Genomic DNA, 21244 nt, shown 5'->3' on the forward strand with positions numbered 1-21244 from the left:
ATTTCAAAGTTCCGTATCTTCACTGGCTCAAATTGTAAAGATCTCTCAATTTTATTTTTCAGGAATGTTTTAATGCCAACAATAAAAAGGATGATTAAACATACAACAAACAAGAGAACTTTTGAAATACCTGTCCAGTTTGGCGACGTTTTCGCCCAAGCGGAGCTGAATTCCTTCCACTTCCAAAAAGTATCATTCCAGTCTCATTTTTGGTACTGAAAGAAAAAGATATTTCTGTGCCCACATTCAATGAATGTGGTTGAAGCTCGACATATCCAGGTTTATGGAAGCTAACAGTGTATACATTCTGTCAAAAAAAAGTACAAGGGATCGTCACACCCATTTCAGGGACACATGAATATAGTGAATACAAACTCAATATTTGACACCAAACAAAATGATTACACAAAAATATTATATATTCAGGTTTTAATAACAAACCTCCAATGTACAGCCTTTGGTCAAGCCCAGGTAATCTATGCCACTCAATAAATTGTATGGTGACTGTGAAATTTCTATATCTCTGAGACAACCACCGTATTTCTTCAAACTGACTTCTGGCCTGTAATAAGAAAGAACATTTTGTCATTACAGTTTTCACAGTCTTTGATAAACATCAAGACACATTCCTAAAATCATAAAAATAATTAAATAGGGAAAATGGTCATAAAGCCATAAGTGATAGGAGTAGAATTAAGCTATTCGGCCCATCGTCTACTCCGCCATTCAATCACGGCTGATCTATCCCTCCCTCCTAGCCCCATTCTCCTGCCTTCTCCCCATAACCTCTGACACCTGTATTAATCAGGTAGTACGGTGGAGTAGACTCGATGGACTGTGTAATGGCAACTTCAGTCCTTTTCCAATAAAGTCCTTTCCGATTGCCTTACTTCACAGGGGCAGGAGTGATCAATCTTGACGCAGAGCCCCAACAGAGAGATCTTCAAACGTATTTTCAGTTTAATTAGTTGTTTACTGAAGTAGTAATACAAACAGATCTGTATCTCTCCAAACATTTCTCTTGTCGCAGGTCTGTTAAGAATTATATCTTGCCATACTCCCTGTGTCAGCCCCTCCCATCTCTGCATCTCCAGATATTGTAGCTAGTTCTGGCTCCTCCCAGTCCATTATTCTCATTTATGTATTCATCTCACGACAACCCCCAAGTGTCCAAACATAATACAACAAGATACAAAATAATATAATATGCTAAACAGCTAGCACAAACACAAATGGCTCTTACACACCGGCCCCTAATTGTTCTACGTATATAACAAAACAATTACTAATAAACATTAAAAGGAGCCATAAAAACTTTACACCTAATCAAAAAAAAGTATGCACTATATGTTGGCATCTAATCTACTTAAGTGATTTTTCAATCTCTAAGGCCACCAGTCTTTGCAGTACTCAGGTATCAGCTTCTAGGAGCAGACATATCTTCATTATCGGTCTTTCCAAGATGTTGCTCTATGTCTGAAGTCGAACTGTGTGCACTAGACGTCATGCATCTGGTATGGTCTCCAATATTTTGCCCATTAGCCAGGAGCTTCGTGGGGCAGTGGAATTGGCCACTAAAACAATGTCACCCATAGCAAAGCTTCTTTTAACCTTTGACCACCATTGCCAATCTTGGATCAGAGGCAAATATTCTGGTATCCACCGTTTCCAAAAGAGATCTGCCATATATTGTACCTGTCTCCATCTGCGTCTGATGTATAAATCTTCCTTTACAAAGTGCCCAGATGATAGTATTGGTTTGGCTTTCAACTGAAGAAGATAGTTTGGGGTGAGTGCTTCCATGTCCATTGGAGCATCAGAATTCCTGGTAATGGATCGGTCAATCATTTAAAATTCCTTCAACTTCACAAATTAAAGTTTGTAATCCTTCATCGTCCAGAACTTGTTGGCTTAGAACAGAGCGCAGCACATTTCGAACCATGTGGATCAATCGTTCCCAATATATGGCAGATCTCGTTTGGAAACGGTGGATATGAGAATATTTGCCTCTGATCCAAGAACGCCAACAATGGTCAAAGGTGAAAAGAAGCTTTGCTACAGGTGACATTGTTCTAGTGGCTGATTCCACTGCTCCATGAAGCTCCTGGCTAATGGGCAGAATATTGGAGACCATACCAGATGCACAATATCTTGTGCGCACAGTTCGACTTCAGACTAAGAGCAACATAGAAACAAAAAAAATAGGAGCAGGAGGAGGCCATTCGGTCCTTCGAGCCAGCACCTCGATTCATGGTGATCATGGCTGATCGTCCACAATCAATAACCCGTGCCTGCCTTCTCCCCATATCTCTTGATTCCACTAGCCCCTAGATCTCTCTCTTAAATCCATCCAGTGATTTGGCTTCCACTGCCCTCTGTGGCAGAGAATTCCACAAATTCACAACTATCTGGCTGAAAAAATTTCTTCTCACGTCAGTTTTAAACGGCATCCCCATTATTCTAAGACTGTGGCCCCTGGTTCTGGACTCGTCCAACATTGCGAACATCAAGCTTGTCCAGTCCTTTTAAAAATTTATATGTTTCTATAAGGTCCCCTCTCATCCTTCTAAACTCCAGTGAATACAAGCCAACATCTTGGAAAAAACGATAACGAAGATATGTCTGCTCCGAGAAGCTGATACCTGAGTACAGCAAAGACTGATGGCCTTAAAGATTGAAGAATCACTAAAGTAGATTAGATGCCAACATATCGTGCGTGCTTTATTTTGATTATGTGTAAAGTTTTTATGGCTCCTTGTAATGTTTATTGGTAATTGTTTTGTTATATACATAGAACAATTAGGGGCCGGTTGCCACCCTGAAAAGCCAGCGTGAGATTGAGGAAGAAGAAGAAGACCAGAAGAGACTAGGTGAACAATTGAAAGGCTGGGAATTGTTCCTTGAAAAGATGAGGAAACGAAGAGGAAGCAACTTTGCTGCAACTGCAAAACTGTAGAAGCACAGGTGCGAGAAAATTTGACAACGAAGGGAATGAAAGCCAACATACCTACCGCCAAGCAACAAGGTTCCTGTTTGTTCTGTAACAAAAGTGGCCACACATGGGGCGGTGTTGGTAGATCAAGAGGAAAGAGCATAAAGAAAGGATAGATTTCTTAAAGGAGAAGGGAATCTGCTTTGGATGTTTGAAAATAGGTCACACGAGCAAAGGCTGCAAGAGTCGTTTGGCTTGTGATGTGTGCAAAGAAAATCATCCTGAAATACTTCACATTGAACAAAAGGACAAAGAAAAGAAACCAGCATACAGAACAGAATGAAAAGCCAATTGCGAGTGATGCTGTTCTCCCATCTCAAATGTGTGGGCATATTGGGGCCGGTGATGAAACTTGCATCTTCTCGATTGTACTAGTACAAGTAAAGAACCACAAGGGGAGTACAGTGTTGCAAACATACGCATTTTTGGATCATGGAAGTTCATGTACCTTCTGCACAGAAAGCTTGACGAGATGGCTGAACATTTCAGGACCAAGGACCAAAGTTTTCCTGGGTACCATGAATCGTTCAGCAAGGATGACAGATGGATACTATTGTCTAGACTTACCTTTCAAGCAAGAAAACACCAGCATGCCAAATAACCGTTGCATTGCAGAGCAACACATCCAGAGCTTGAAATGCAAGTTCAGCAAGAATGAGAAGTTTTATGATGGAATATACATCATTCCTCACAGAAATGATTGACAATAGTTATGCTGAAAGTGGACCAGCTAAATCAAAGTGATGGAGAACTCTGGTACATCCCTCACCAAGGGGTGCATCACTCAAAGAAAGGAACTTTAAAGGAGGTCTTTGACTATGGTGCCGTCTTCAAAGGAACATTACTTAACTGCCAATTGCTGCAGGGTCCAGACCTAATCTGAGGGAAGTTGATGAGAATGCGAGAAGAATTAATTATGGGGTGAATGTGGGATCAGTGTAAATAAGTTATTGAAGGCAGTGTACACTCAGTTGCTGAAGTCCCTGTATCTGCGCTGTGTTTCTCCAATACTCTATATGTCTATTATCTCATGAAAGGTGTGCCAAGCCTCCCTTATGCATTTTACTAATGTCAGTCATTGACAGATGTTACAAGTCACTGTATCTAGTGCATGGAGAATTACCACTCCGAAAGGCACTAATGGATCCTTTGTCATATCTCAGATTCAGAAAATCTTTCATACCGATAAATATACAGTTCATGTAATCCAGATGATATTAGTAATCTAGCCAATTCACATTGGTCAAGCAGCATCCGTGGAGGGAAATTACAGACAATGTTTTGGTCCCCTCTTCTCTAATTTCTATTCACAACCAACGCAGGTCTGCATGCTGCAATTCTCACTTCCATTGTATTTTCACTCCATTTCTAGCATAGTTTATAAGGTAAAGGTAGGAGCCATACATGTATTTCGAAAACATTCACAATACGTAGAAAGTAACATCTTATCAGACTGTGATATTGGCAATGCATTCAAGAGAGAGCTAGATAGAGCTCTTAAGGATAGGGGAGTCAGGGGGTATGGGGAGAAGGCAGGAACGGGGTACTGATTGAGAATGATCAGCCATGGTCACATTGAATGGCGGTGCTGGCTTGAAGGGCCGAATGGCCTCCTCCTGCACCTATTGTCTATTGTCTCTATTCAAGGAACAGACCAAACTTCTGGCTGAGCAGCAGTGTGCCATTTAAATACACCATCATCATGGTTTTGCACAAGCATTCTGCGCATTGCAACATTTGCTGTACATACTATGCCAGAGCAATACAGCAGGAAGCAGCTTGGATGGCAAGCAGCAATAAAGCTTGCAGCTATGGCACAGTTTCTCACATTGCATAGATGTACAGATAAGTAAACCGCAAAGTGACGTAGATGTCAATATTTACATTGTGTACTTTAAAAAAATATCATGCATTGAAATACTTTTACCTGGCCTTCATGCTAAATAAAACACACAAAGGGAAAATAAAATGACGATGTTAATACACTATATTTGTAGCTGAAAATCACAATAAACTGACAGAGAACTCATATATTTCAGATTATTTTTGGAAGCAACGATGTTCATAAATTTTGTTTTGGATGCAGAAGTAATCAGAATTATTTTTCATTTCTCAATTATTATTATCATTATTCTTAGCCCAGTTTCATATCACCAACACCTCTCTTGCCATGTACATTATCTCTAATTTAACTACCATCTAGCACTGGATGATCAGATATTTTCTCCAATTAAATAAAGGGAAGCAAACTTATTTGATGTACTACACATTTCATTCCTGGTCACTGATTCCACCTATCTCTCCGCAGCTCTCAGAAACAAATCCAAATGATAACGATGATTTTGGTGTCATAACTGATGCCAAATACAAGCCAATACTATTTCTATCTCCCTAATATCACTCAATTTACACATCAGCTTAACTGCTGTTGAAACACTCAATTATGCCATTGTTGCCTCAAGATTTGACTACCCCATGGACCCCTGGCTGGCTTCCGTTGTCTCCTCGAAGTACACAGGGCTGGATTTATCTTTATGTATCTGCCCAGTTTTCTACCTTCATTCAATAAATATTCTGTGGGAAATGGACAATAAGTCTGGAAGATTTTCCTCTGTTCATCTCTGTTACCAACATTGGCCAGGTCCACTCCTAAGACCATCAGAGATGATTGCCCTTGAAATTGTGGCAGCAGAATTTCAAGGAGAAAGAAAGAAGATGACCTAATTAATCCTATTTTTGTACATTTCATGATTACTTTCCTGACACAAAGTACCTGACATCCTAGCCCGAAACTACCTGCCAGATTTTACAACACCTTATGATTGATTTTATTTTGTTACAGCCTTATTGGACTCCATTCCATTTTAGTACTACGTATATTGTAAGCTGTCCTGGACAGATATAACTAAGCAGACACAAATGTAAATGTTTTAGCTTCAATTGGCAAGGAGCTGAAAACTCCCTCACTAAAATTGTACTATGACAGAAAGTTGTACCTTAAATTTTGTAAAAGAGGCAAGCCACCAAAATATATCTTCCCGTTATTTTTCAGATTGAGACCGTAGTTGGTTCCTGGAGAACTCATGTGCAGACTTTCTTCTGTGTTGCTTACTGCATCATGTATGGAAATATTTGCTGCCAAAATGGGAAATATTTGATTAATTATAAAATCCAATTAAAATGCAAAACAAATTGAAAACATTGCTATAAAAAAAAGAATACCTTGTTTCAGAATTCTTGATAATGTGAATGACTTCCATTTTCCATCATTGTGACGGGCTTTACTGATGACATTAACTGTACCTGAGCCTAGGTCATAGCTGACCTTTATTCGCCCATCACTCATTTCAATGCTCATGAAATCTTTCTATGAAAATGAAGAAACATTTAAAGTTAATTATTGGAATTCTGCTCGGTCATGTAAAATGTGAGTAGATTGTTTAGAATGTATTGACTTGACATTTACCAAGTCCTCTGTGGCAAGATACATAAGAAGTGCATCTGAAGAAAATGTCCTAAATTTGAAAGCAATTGCTGACACATTCGGATTCCAGCGAGTTGGTCGACTAACACCTGCGTAACCTTCACCATCAAACTGCACTGTTTCTTCAGTTTCAGTGGATTGTGGGCTTAAAAAAAGGGGGAGACATAGAGAATGTTATTATTTATTTGGAACTGCTAATGTCAACAGGAATAAATTGGTCAGGGAGTTACTGAAAGATCTGCAAAAAGCTTTACTATTGGTGAAGTGAACACTGCAATTAAGTCCTCCATTTGAGGTCAGATGTTCCTTTTCTCTTGATGATGTTATGTCTTTTTCAAATTCAGAGAGACCGTCTGCATTATTTTCAACTCTTTATTTTCCAATTATTGCTATTGCATTTCAAGCAGCATTACTCTTTATCTCTTGAATCAACCAAGATGTCTTTCCAGCTTTCTCATCTTCCTCGATGATAAAATGCTTATCAATCACATGACAGACAATTTACCTCTGCACCACCATGCTCATATACTATTTAACCCAGAAACACAACAATTGCCTCCACTAGATTTTAGAATGTCTTCCCCTGCAGCAAACACTGTATCCTTACCACGTATTCTGTCTTCATTGATTGTTAAATCAGGTCCAAATTACATTTCTGACCCCTTATTCTCCACATCAGAAAGAATGTTTATTTTTAATTAGATAATTTTAGATAATTTAGATAATCTGCAATTGTCTCACCCATGTACCACTGAACACCCAAGTGATGTATAAATCACTTCCTGACTCAAACATTTAAATACTCTCCTGGCCAGTGCCTTGTTCTGTACCGTCCATAAGGTTCAGCTCATCCAGAACTTTACAAATTAAGTCCACATCTACTCTCTTCTGAATTATATTGGATCAGTCTCGCAATAATTCAAATTCAAAATCCTCATGTTTGTTCTCAATCTTTTTTTGCTTTGTCAGGTACTCTTCCAGTCAAGACATGCACTTCACACTTTCCTTTAATTCCATTCCCTTTTTCATTACTTTCATATATAGGACCATAATGAGCACCTTCCCAATAGAGTCACGGATACGCTATTTTCATTCACATTCTAGGCTTCAAGATATTCAATTATTCGACAGACACTACCATATTGATTGATATAACCTCTCAAATGTTTCCATTTATCTAGTTTATTGCAAATTCAGTTATAATTTTACTCATTGTTTAGCATATCTATTCCTCTACATTTTTCTTCAATACATTTCTAGGCAAATATCATTACTTACTTGTTTTTTGTGAAGACATGTGAAATAATTATTGAGTTCAAACCTCATTTTCTGCTGTCACACACCAGTCATCCTTTTGCTATCCAACAGCTTTTGCCATTTCTTAGTTATACTCTTCATGTATTTATAAAGCACTTTTGTATTTTATTTGATTTTACTTGGTAACATGCACTCTTTTCCACTTTACCTTTTAATTTCACCTCTGCACCCTTGCCCTCCCTAAACCTGTCCTGACATGCATTCTTTTTAACATTATCGTCAAATATGTTACGTGGGGTATCCATGGAACACTAGATTTTTGACACCTACCCTTCTATTTAATAAATATATTTTCTTTAATTCTCCTCAAATACCACACATTCCATTTTCCATCCACTTTTATGAAATCATATGGCAGCGTAATAAAATTATTAATCCCCACACATTTAATTTTTAATTCTCATCTATCTTTGTAATATTTACATACCTATGCGAGGTCACAGGTAATCACACATTAAAAACATATAGAAAAAATAGAAGGGAGATGAGTAGAAATGTTTACATACTCTGAATTGTGGGCTTATGCACACTCCTGGAAAAGGTGGCAAAAGTATTTTCAATATTAACTTCATTAAAAGGAATGGGCATAAAAAGCAGGACTTTAGTGAAAGAGCAGAGGAATGATAATAATTGTGAAGCTGCTTCACAGAACTAATGCATATCTCATGGGTAAATCTCTTCTTTGGTGCAGAACTAGAAAATTGAGCTATAATGTGGTTCTTCTCTAGTCAAATTCAGCTCCTTTGTTGCAAGAGTGGAATCAGTTGGTTTTTTTAAGAGTACTATTGCTCTATTAAGAAGTCTGCTCTCATGAAGAAGTCTGGCACCTGAAATGAATTAATTGGTGGAAAAAAAAGGGAAAAAATGGAAGTTCGGCATGTTCCCAACAACCCTCACCAAATTGCGTCAAATAAATCATTTTTAATCGGGGTGGTTTGGGAATAGCTCCATTCAAGGCTGCAAGAAATTGCTGAGAATTATGGACGCAGACCAGACCGTCAAAAAACCCAACCACCATTCCATTGACTCCATTTACACCTCACGCTGCCTTGACAAGGCCACTAGCATAATCAAGAATGAGTCGCACCCCAGCCACTCCCTTTCCCATCAGGCAAGAGCTATAGAAATGTGAAAATGCCCACCTCCATATTTAGGAACAGTTTCTTCCCAGCTGTTATCAAGCAACTGAACCATCTTACCAACAACTAGAGAGCAGTCCTGAGCTACTATCTACCTCATTGGAGATCTTCAGACTATCTTTGATGGGATATTACTGGACTTTATCTAGCACTGAACGTTATTCATGTTATTCCCTTTATCATGTATTTGGATGGCTCAACTATAATCATGCATTGTCTTTCCACTGACTGGTTCACACAATTAGCAACAAAACCTTTTTACTGTACCTCGGTAGACGTGACAATAACTAAACTCAAACTCAAAAATGATTTTCTGAATCTCTTACGTGTTTTCTCGGTGGGTAATTTTCTTTTACCATTTCTATCCTCCTGCTTTCAAAGCAACCAAATTTAAGTGATAGTGTTGAATCTGGAATCTAGAGTTCAATAAGATAGAAGCACATACCTCACAACACAGCCTTTGCATTCTCCCTGCCTGTCCCTGTAATTCCACAATCCAATAGGTTTACGATCCAACGAAGTTTCTCCCATACAACCAGTGAATGTAGTTGTTTTGACTACATCTGATTTCTTGATTGAATTAAAGAGAGAAGATAAAATTACATTACTTTCTATAATGCTGAACCAGGAAACTTAAAGGGTAACAGTCATTAAATGTCTGCAAAGCCACTGCATTTCTCAAGGCAGTAGCGAGTGGAGTGCCGCAAGGCTCGGTGCTGGGGCCGCAACTATTTACAATATGTATTAATGATTTGGATGATGGAATTTAAAAGTAACACTAGCAAATTTGCAGATGACACAAAGCTGGGTGGCAGTGTGAACTGCAAAGAGGATGTTAGGAGGTTGTACAGGGCCCTGGTGAGACCACATCTGGAGCATTGTGTGCAGTTTTGGACTCCTAATTTGAGGAAGGACATCCTTGCTATTGAGGCAGTGCAGCATAGGTTCACGAGGTTAATCCCCGAGATGGCGGGACTGTCATACGAGGAAAGATTGGAAAGACTGGGCTTGTAGTCACTGGAATTTAGAAGGATGAGAGGGGATCTTATAGAAACGTATAAAATTATAAAAGGACTGGACAAGCTAGATGCAGTAAAAATGTTCCAATGTTGGGGGAGTCCAGAATCAAGGGCCACAGTCTAAGAATAAAGGGGAGGCCATTTAAAACTGAGATGAGAAAAAACGTTTTCACCCAGAGAGTTGTGAATTTGAGGAATTCTCTGCCACAGAAGGCAGTAGAGGCTAATTCACTGGATGAATTTAAAAGAGAGTTAGATAGAGCTCTAGGGGCTAGCGGAATCAAGGGATATGGGGAGAAGGCAGGCACGGGTTACTGATTGTGGATGATCAGCCATGATCACAATGAATGGCGGTGCTGGCTCGAAGGGCCAAATGGCCTCCTCCTGCACCTATTTTCTATGTTTCTATGTGCTGATCATGTCTCCAAAAAATGAATCCAGTCTGTTACAATCAACTTCCTCACAATGTACTTGAGAACCCGAAGGTTTTTTAATTCATATCCCTGAGGTTTAACTGGATTTATTACATGCCTCTTTCAATCGTATGCTTTTTCTTTTTTGAAATTTCACATGAATGTTATAAATGAAAATTGGCCATTCAACTTTTCTATTAGATAATGTCTGATCAGCACTGTCAGAAACTGTCAGAAAAATAGGCTCTAAAAAAGGTTAAATTGGCTCATTGCGGAATTGCTACGATATTATTAATTTAAGATCTGTGGTGTTTAAGTACCTTAGCACTTAAAGTACAATAGAGAAGCAGAAAAGCAACTGAAAATGACTGAAATAATATTTGAGCAGGCAGTTTTAAATGGTGCGCATTGCAACAGCATTTTTTTTTAAACTTTCCTCTGTGAAAGATATCAGAGAATCTGGTGGACATCATACATTTTTTCCAACAATTCATTTAGCCTTGTTAAGCAATAAAACCCAGACACTACTATGAATATTTTATGTGTTGATGGAAACTGCATCATTGTTGCAAATATGAGAGTATTAGAAAGTAAGTTTAATTGTAACAGACTGAACTAAATATTTAATTTATTTTCGCTTGCTCCGTCTTCTGTGCCTCATAATTGATGACAATGCAGATCTTCAGCCCTGAATTCATCAAACCGCCTTCCAAAGTTGGCTGAGTTACTGTGATGGGGGAATAAGGAAAGTGTAATGAGACTGATGAGATTGCTCTGTTGAGAGCTGGCAAGAGTTGAGGGGTTTAATAGGTCCCTTTTGTGCTATAATGAGTAATCTTAGTTATCCAGTGTTTTCTATCTGTTCTTTTTCTCTTTTCAATAGGAAATTTGCTCCAATCAACATTTCATCACTGATATTTATGAATCCACACAGCAATGTCACCGTGCTACTGTAGACCAGAGTTCCAATAAGAAATGCTGTAAAAGGCCCCGTAAGAAAAATAATTTAAAAATACCATGCACCATAGTGCCGGTTACGGTGCACTGAGGAACACTCTCATCTCTGCACCAGAGATGGTGTACTTGAGCCTGCTACAGAGACCAGCTCAAAATCCAAGATGACACACTAATGCACATCAAGAGATGATGCCAATTTGTAAATGCCATTAGAGCACCTGTCTACCTCTCAGTTCCATGCGAGCTTAGTTAAGGAACAACAAATAGGTTCCCCTGCTCTCTTGGTCAGTGTTATTCCTATAACCAGGGGGCATTATAGAGCCTTGCTATGTACAAACTGAGAACATCAGAGCAAGTGAGAGAAAATAGTTGGAATTGTTTTTTTACAGTGCAACACGAACAACAGTTCAAAAAGTCAACTCTTAAGTGCTTTGAAATGTCCTAATGTAATGATGTTTTTAGTTTTAGAGATAGGAAAAAGGCTCTTTGGCCCACTGAGTCTGTGCCGATCATCGATCACCCATAAGCTATCCTACACACTAAGGGCAATTTACAGAAGCGAATTAACCCACAAATCTGCATATCTTTAGAATGTGTGAGGAAACTGGAGCACTCAGAGAAACCCCACAGGAGAACAGGAGAACATACACACTCCGTACGGACAGCGCCCTTGGTCAGGATCGACCTGGGTCTCTGGCATTGTAAGGCAGCTAATTGACTGCTGCACCACTGTGCCACCCCATAGTTCTATATAGAGTTAATTCTGTCTCGTTAAGTTATCGGATTAGTTTTAAAGCATGCAGATTTTGAAAATAAATTGACCACCACATAGAGGGTAGTTAAAATCTTCAAATTAATCATTGATAAATTAATATGGTAAATCATCATCCACATCGTTTGCAAGAACCACATGATAAAAAACGCTGTACCTTTACATCACCAGTCAAACCACCGACAAAGAGATAAGCATTTGAATCCACGTCAAGTATTGTGTAGCCTTCAGGTGACACTGCGCTGTACATAGTTGGCATGATGCTTGCTCTTGGGCCATCCAGAGCGTGTACAGAAATGGTACCATTTCTTCTAAACCTTTTTTTTGTAAGAAACAGTCAATTACTGCCCATGTTTAAACATTAAGTAGGAAGTAAAATCAAATGTTAACCAATTACATTAAATTTTGCTCAAATGTAATTCATTAGTGCAAGGAAGTTTCAGTAGAAACTGTTCCATACAACGTCATCAAGACTGAGGTGAGATTATAAAGATGGAGACAACAAAAATGGGAAGTTAAGCATAAAGTCAGTGAACCTCATGAGAAATGAATATTTTTCTTTTCATACTCCATTACATGGCATTTCTCTATTTCTTCAGTTCCTCCAATACACTGTTTCTGAACAAGAGGAGTCTAACAGGCCCTTTTTAAAATCATTAATCTAAACTTCCTATGTTTTGTCTGTATAAGAATATGGAGTTCAATTATGTAGATGCATAAAAGAAACAGACATCTAGCTCAACATTCTGCAGGAGTCTCCCCAACTTTGCATTTCACACTCTTGAAAAACCCTGCTATTCTTTTCTGCCTTATAACTGTACACCAATCAGCCAAAACATTGTGACCTGATGAGCCAAAACATTATGACCACCTGCCTGATATGCTGTTAGTCCTCCGTGTGCAGCCCCATAGGCAGCAGGGTGCGATGCACTGTGTGTTATGACACATCCCTCCCATGACCACCATTACAAATTTCTGTGACGTGCCACAGTAGACCTGTCGGTTTGAACATATTGGAAAGCCTTCGCTGCCTTCGCGCATCGATGAGCCTTGGGTCCCCAACACCCTGTCGCCGGTTTGTGGTTTGTGGTTTGTCCCTCCTTGGACCACTGTCGGTTGGTACTCACCACTGCTGACCGGGAGCACCCCACAAGCCTTGCCGTTTCAGAGATGCTCTGACCCAGTCGTCTGGCCATAACAATTTGGCCCTTGGCAAAGTCACTCAGGTCTTTATTCCTGCCCATTTCTCCTGCATCCAACACATCAACTTCAAGAACTGACTGTTCACTTGCTGCCTAATATACCCCACCCCTTGACAGGTTCCATTGTAACAAGGTAATCAATGCTATTCACTTTACCTGTCAGTGGTCATAATGTTTTGGCTGATCGGTGTACAATCCATCTAATAAACATAAATGCTTCTTATGGTACTGAATTACTCACCCAAACCGTCTTCAGAGTAACAAATGGTTTTCCTGAAATCTCTATCGGATCAACCTTTGTGTCAACCTTTTATTTGTAGCCCCAGTCTCGTTTCTCCTGCAAATGAAAATGTTTTCTCCAGCCTGTCTAAGTCTTACATAATTCTAAAGATTTCACTTTGTTTCTCTTTTCATGAGAAAAGAATCAGAGTTTGCTCAGACTTTCCTGAGGGGATTAACCTCGCGGTTTTGGTAATATTCTGGTATCTTTTACCTTGTCAATCATTTTTTATCGTTATTTTGTTTCCTATTCATTATTCATTTTCTAAAGATTGTAGATACTGCTAGAAAATCCAGCATTCACTTTTCATCCTTAACTACCCTTGAGGGGGCAGCTACTTTCTTGAACTGCTATACTACATGTGAAAGTACCGTAAAGGAGTTGTTGGGTAAGGAGCTCCACAATTACTTCCTTGCCCAGTGACAAGGAAGTAATAGTAATTGGTAATTATTGAATTAATTAATGAGTCTGAAAAGGGATCCTGATCCAAAACATTGCCTATCCATTCTCTCTAGATAGTAAGTTTGCAGATGACACTAAAGTGGGTGGTATTGTAGATTGCGAAGATGGTTATCAAAGGTTACTGCAAAACCTTGGTCAGTTGGGCAGAAAAATGGTTAATGGAGTTTAATGCAGATTAATGTGAAGTGTTGCATTTTGGGAAATCTAACCAGGGCAGAACCTTCACAGTAAATAGCATGGCTCCGGGAAGTGTTGGAGAGCAGAGGCATCTAGGAGTGCAGGTACATATTTTCTTGAAAGTGGTGTCAAAGGTAGATAAGATGGTCAAGAAGGCTTTTGGCACATTGGCCTTCATCAAACTGGGTTTTGAGTTTAGAAGTTGGGATGTTATGTTACAGCTGTACAAAAGGCTGGTCAGGCCACAGTTGGAATATTGTGTTCAGTTATTGTCACCCTGTTATATGAAGGATGTTGTTAAACTGGAAAGAGTGCAGAGAAGATTTACGAGGCTGTTGCTAGGACTTGAGGGCCTGATCTATGGGTAGAGGTTGGGCAGGCTAGGACAGTATTTCTTAGAGCGTAGTAGAATGAGAGGTGATCTTATAGAGGTGTAGAAGATCCTGAAGGGAATAGACATGGTAGATGCACTGTCTTTTATCCAGAGTAGAGGAATCAAGAACCATACAACATAGGTTTAAGGTGAGAGGGGAAAGATTTCATTGGAATCTGAGGGGCAACATTTTCACACAGTGGGTAGTGGGTATATGGAATTAGCTGCTGGAAGAGGTAGTTGAGACAAAAACTATAACAACATTTAAAAGGCATTTGGACATACATGGATAGGAAAGGTTTAGAGTTATTTGGGCCAAACATGGGCAGGTAGGACTGGTGTAGATGGGACACCTTGGTTGGCATAGGCAAGTTATGCCGAAGGGCCTGTTACCATGCTGTATGACTCTAATGCTGCATGACCCATTGAATTCAACCAGCATTTTATGATTTTCTTGAGTAAAGGTAGTATACTTTCTAAGTTAGGGCAGAACACAGGCAGGAAAAAATTTGCAGGTGGTAGTGTTCCTATATTGTGTCTATACACTGATGAGCCAAAACATTATGACCACTGACAGGTGAGATGAATAACATTGATTATCTTGTTACAATGGCACCTGTCAAGGGGTGGGATATATTAGGCAGCAAGTGAACAGTGAGTTCTTGAAGTTGATGTGTTGGATGCAGGAGAAATGGGCAGGAGTAAAGACCTGAGCGACTTTGACAAGGGCCAAATTGTTATGGCCAGACAACTGGGTCAGAGCATCTCTGAAACGGCAAGGCTTGTCAGGTGCTCCCGGCCAGTCAGCAGTGGTACCTACCGACAGTGGTCCAAGGAGGGACAAACCACAAACCGGCGACAGGGTGTTGGGCTCCCAAAGCTCATCGATGCACAAGGACATTGAAGGTTATCCGTCTGGTCCGAACCGACAGAAGGTCTACTGTGGCACAAGTGACAGAGAATTTTAATGGTGGTCACGGGAGGAATGTGTCACAATACACAGTGTGTCGCACCCTGCTGCATTTGGGGTTGCACATGGAGGACCAACGTCATATTAGGCAGGTGGTCATACTGATTTGGCTCATCAGGTCATAATGTTTTGGCTCATCAGTGTATATGTTCCTTTTGCTGTCGTCCCAGTTGGTAGAAGCCACAGTTTTAGATATGCCTTGATGTTTTATATATATTGGTTACAACAGCCATGTGCGTTAATGATGGGGTGAGTGAATATTTAATGCAATGGATTGGGTGGTAATCAAATAGGTTACTTTGTCCAGGATGATGATAAGCTTCTTGAATATTTATGCAGCTGCACTCATCGAGCCAAGTGGAGAATATTCCATCACATTCCGGATTTGTGACTGATGGTGGAAATACTTTGTTGTGACAGAATACCCAGCCTCTGACATGCGTTTGCAGTCATAATATTCGTGCAACCCTACAATTGAGCTTTTGTTCCGTGGTTTGATTCATGTTCCCCATCAATGGTAATGCATTGATTGTGGTTATACTGCCTTCTTGGATATGGCCATTATTTGTATTCGCATGGCATTGTGTTACTTGCTGATTATCAGCCAATGCTAGAATATTGTCCGGATGCTGAGGAATATCTGAGGAATGAGGCAAGAGGGGCGTTATTATTGGAATCTGAGCATTTTTTCCACAGACAAGGTGGTGGGTATATGGAACAAGCTGCCGGAGGAGGTAGTTGAGGCAGGTACTAGAGCAGCATATAAAAAAGCACTTGGAGAGATACTGTAATAATCTGGTTGAGACCCAAAATGTGGCAACTGTGAGCAGGCTAGTGGTGAAGAAGTGCCTCTTGATCATATTATCCCCAGCAATTAACGCCACTTTCCTTATGATTGGAAGTAGATTTATGGGGCAGGTAATGAACTAAAATGAACGCTCAGCTTTCTATGAACATACTATGGACGTTAGAAGTGTTAACGGTACTACAAATGCAATTTTCAATTTTACACATTTTGGTTGATGTTATTCTTTTGTTTTTGGGCTTTATACTAGTGTTGGTGATTTATGTATGTTCCCCCACATCGCTCTCCTCCTCTATCCCATTTATATTATGAGGAATAATATCTTTATCCTTTCTAACAAAACATCTCACTTAAGTCTCTGCTGAATTGATTTGCCAATACAGAATCAATAGAGTACGTGACTCACAAGTCACTTTATAATACATGGAACATAATTATCTCCACAAAAGAGGCTCATTTAAAGACAAGCAGCCAATTCATAAAATGAAATATAAATTTAGAAAGAAAAGCCAATTAACCCATTGTTGCAATTGCGACAATATTTTTCATGTGTGCACTCATTGTGTGGATGGTGTGAGGGGTCGTCTGGGCTTGTATTTACTGGAACTTAGAAGGATGAGAGGGGATCTTATAGAAACATATACAATTCTTAAAGGATTGGACAGGTTAGATGCAGGAAAAATGTTTCCGATGTTGGGGGGAATCCAGAGCCAGGGGTCACAGTTTAAGAATAAGAGGTAGGCCATTTAGGACTGGGATGCGGAATAACTTTTTCATCCAGAGAGTTGTGAATCTGTGGAAATCTCTGACAGAGAAGGCAGTGGAGGCCAATTCACTGGATGTTTTCAAGAGAGAGTTAGATTTAGCTCAGGGCTAACAGAATCAAGGGATATGGGGGGAAAAGCATGATATTAGATGATCAGACTTGATCATATTAAATGGTGGTGCTGGCTTGGGCCGAATGACCCACTCCTACACCTAGTTTCTATGTTTTTCTTAAATTGGGAAGCTTGACAATTGCTGTCAATTGAGACAGGTTGGGAGGAGGAGGCAAGAAATCCAGCAACTCTTAATTGAAGCTAAACAGGCTCCTTTGATTAAAGGAGGCAGATGAGTCCAAGAGACATTGGGGCATCACAATAGACAATAGGTGCAGGAATAGGCCATTCGGCCCTTCGAGCCAGCACTGCCATTCACTGTGATCATGACTGATCATCCACAATCAGTAACCGTTCCTGCCTTCTCCCCACACCCCTTGACTCCACTATCTTTGAGAGCTCTATATAACTCTCTCTTGAAAGCATCCAGAGAATTGGCCTCCACTGCTTCTGAGGCAGAGAATTCCACAGATTCACAACCCTCTGAGTAAAATGTTTTTCCTCATCTCCTTTCTAAATGGCCTACCCCTTATTCATAAACTGTGGGCCCTGGTTCTGGACTCCCCCAACATCGGGAACATGTTTCCTGCCTCTCGCATGTCCAATCTCTTAATAATCTTATGTTTCAATAAGATCCCCTCTCATCCTTCTAAATTCCAATGTATACAAGCCCAGTCACTCCAGTGTTTCAACATACGACAGTCTCGCCATTCTGGGAATTAACCTCGTGAACCTACGCTGCACTTCCTCAATAGCAAGAATGTCCTTTCTCAAATCTGGGGAACAAAACTGCACACAATACTCCAGGTGTGGTCTCACTAGGGCCCTGTACAACTGCAGAAGGACCTCTTTGCTCCTATACTCAACTCCTCTTGTTATGAAGGCCTACATGCCATTAGCTTTCTTCACTGCCTGCTGTACCAGCACGTTTACTTTCAGTGACTAATGAACAAGGACACCCAGATCTCTTTGTATTTCCTCTTTTCCTAACTTGACTCCTTTCAGATAAGAATCTGCCTTCCTGTTCTTACCACCAACGTGGATAACCTCACATTTATCCACATTAAATTGCATCTGCCAAGCATCTGCCCACTCACACAACCTGTCCAAGTCACCCTGCATCCTCATAGCATCCTCCTCACAGTTCACACTACCACCCAGCTTTTAGTCATCTGCAAATTTGCAAATGTTACTTTTAATCCCTATATCTAAGTCATTATGTATATTGTCAATAGCTGCGGTCCCAGCACCGAGCCTTGCAATACCCCACTATTCACTGCCTGCCATTCTGAAGAGGACCCGTTAATCACACGGGTCCATTTTTTCAGGAATGAAGTAGAAATGTTCCTTCCTGTCCTGCAAAGCCTAAAAAAAATACTCTGCAGTAACTTCCAGCAGTCTAGTTATGGAACAGTTATTGGACTGTTCAACAACCAACAGCATCAGTATTTGAGAATTTGGTTTCTTACCCTAAGGGCCCAATCAAAATTATATGTTTCCACTCAGATGAGAACAAAAACGTCCATACACAACCATAATTCTTACCTTGAGGCTTCAATTCTATACCAGTACTGGTCATTAATGATCAAATCGGGATATTCAACACGTCCAATACCAGATCCCACATCCCATAGGAAGTTGACTTTACCTTTACGCATCTCAATCGCTAAGAAATCAGTCTGTTGAGTAACAATAGAATCAAAATTGAGGGATAATTTAGAAATCACACTAAAATTTTCATTAACTGACCTTCAAAGGAGGCAGAAGGTATACTGTAAAGAATATTTAGCAAAGGAGATGCAAATTGCTTTTTAAAACGTACACTCACTCAACCTCAGTTCAAAGCCATTCAGCCATTCTTATTTAGAAATCTCAGTATAAATATTAACACTAACCATTTAAACGGAATGAGTTAAAAACATATATTTTCTAATATTTACTAATTTCTCTCCTCAGCCTTAAACTGTGGAAATATGTAAGAATTCATTCATACGGTTAAGAAGTTGAGGATTAAACCTCACTTGGAACATATGGTAGAGATTTGATAACTAAATGTGTCACTGTTGAAGGTTCAAGTCTTTTTAAAAGACTTAAAACCAAGAATGTATCCACCCTCTCAATGCCTGAAAAAAAAAAAAAGAATATGGAAGATTTTAGCATCCTCCTCACAGCTAATATTTCAGTCTCAAACGGAGTCATTGCTGTTTGTGATTCTTGGATTAATGAAAACTCGTCACCACTATTACATTAACACTGCATTGACACTATCAATGTAATTTATTGGCACTGAAATATTTTGCTCAACTTGCAGATGGGAAAGACACAGTAAAAATATAAAAATTATAATCGGAGTAATTTGAGATTTAGCAAGAAATTGCTGTGGCTTTTTTCCTGACTCTGTTGCTAGTGCGCAATAATGAAAATGACCTACCACATTGCCATTGTATTCTATGAGTATCATACATTAGCGTCATGAGATCATGGGCATGGAAATAGAGTCTCTTGGTCCCACCCAATATGTGCTGACCATCATGCATCTATTTACATTAATTCCATTATATTCTGCTCACTCTACCATGATGTCCTATTTATGCTTTAAAAGTAAAATTTGGAGGGTCATTGGAATTTCTCAGGTCATTCTGTTTTCTCAATAAAATCTAAAGGACGATGCTTTTTCATAGATTGATCAAAGCATTTGAAAGGTTTCCCAGTTGGATTGTGGTATGCCATTTTGATTTGTTGGAACTAGCTTTTAGTAGGAACTGTAGGAATTGTTAGTTTCTATGTTCCATTATTTGGATATAATAAATACAGTACTTGTACATTGGTGGTCTCAGACTTAATTCCCCCACTGATCATCAACACTGCAATATATATGCTGCTGAGCTCACAATGGTGCAGCTTTAAAGCAGCATGTCCCACCCCTTCATTCACTTCAGATGTCAACAAAAAAATACATTGCAATTTGATTGTTCAGTCAAAAGGGGGAGACAAACTCACTGCTAAAGTGATAAAAAAATTGAATACTAGTTTTCCCATAAATGTTTCCTACTTCTCTGCTCTCTACTGAAAGTAAAAGTTTCAAATTGATGGCCCACTGTGACTGACTTTGTAACTGAAGGATATAATCCTTCCTTATTCAGCTTGTCGAATCAATTTATGATTAAAAAAAATAACTGTGTTAAATCTACTTGGCTTTCCCTGCATTGAGCGTAAAAGTTGCAGAATGACAACTGGTCCTAAGTCTAGTTTTCCAGCTGTGATATTGTCTTGGTGAATCGATATTGCACACTTTCAACCAACCTAAAGTCATCTCTATAATATGACACCTAAAATTATACTGAATTGCTTTATAAAAAAAACTACAAATTCTTTAGTTTTCTTATCCTCACAATTTATACAAATCTAACCAACTATTACTCTCTCTACCTTGCACTCAGATTTCCAGGAAATTATATATTTGATTCTTTAGAAATCTTTCCATTGATGGTCTCCAAAATCTTCCTAATGAGTTTATTCGCCTGTTCTTAATTAGATTCACAAAATACATTACTCTAACATTTTACTAACCCAATTGACGTCTAATGTCCCTTGACCTCATTTTATATAGTGCCACTTTTCTTTTTCAGTTTATTTATTTATTTATCACATAACAAAGATAATTTCTGAGAAATTGTAGCACTCTCTACTCCAATGTTGAAAGTAGGTTGAAATCGACTCTCATCCTCTGTTCCAAGCTCTAATATGAGAAGTTGTAAGTGTGCACTTTGGATTTTTCTTCTCAAACTTGGTCCAATCGATTTGAAACCAAATTTCAAAAACTCAATTGAATTTACAGGATCAGGTGATGATTGCAAACTAATGCCAGATTTCTTGACCAATCTGTTCAGGTTCAGTAGATGAATCTAGGTGACACAATCCCAGCACTGAATGTGTGAGGTTCTTATAGAGGTGGGGTCCTTTAGGTTGAATGTTAATTCAAAGTCATTTCTGCTCAGTTCAGT

At 39.3% G+C, this 21244-nt stretch overlaps 1 protein-coding gene across 1 annotated transcript in view; it reads right to left on the minus strand.

Moving 5' to 3' along the window:
• lama2 (laminin, alpha 2) overlaps positions 1-21244 on the minus strand; it is a 292372-nt gene that overhangs the window by 21173 nt on the left and 249955 nt on the right. The window contains exons 46-53 of the mRNA XM_078399541.1: positions 18786-18919; positions 12251-12410; positions 9378-9502; positions 6459-6621; positions 6215-6359; positions 5989-6127; positions 442-562; positions 131-307 (exon numbers count right to left, since the gene is read on the minus strand). Coding sequence (XP_078255667.1) covers positions 131-307; positions 442-562; positions 5989-6127; positions 6215-6359; positions 6459-6621; positions 9378-9502; positions 12251-12410; positions 18786-18919 — 1164 coding nt within the window. The remainder of the gene's footprint in view (positions 1-130; positions 308-441; positions 563-5988; positions 6128-6214; positions 6360-6458; positions 6622-9377; positions 9503-12250; positions 12411-18785; positions 18920-21244) is intronic.

This window comes from Rhinoraja longicauda, chromosome 5 (genome assembly GCF_053455715.1).
Source record: "Rhinoraja longicauda isolate Sanriku21f chromosome 5, sRhiLon1.1, whole genome shotgun sequence".
NCBI lineage: Eukaryota > Metazoa > Chordata > Chondrichthyes > Rajiformes > Arhynchobatidae > Rhinoraja > Rhinoraja longicauda.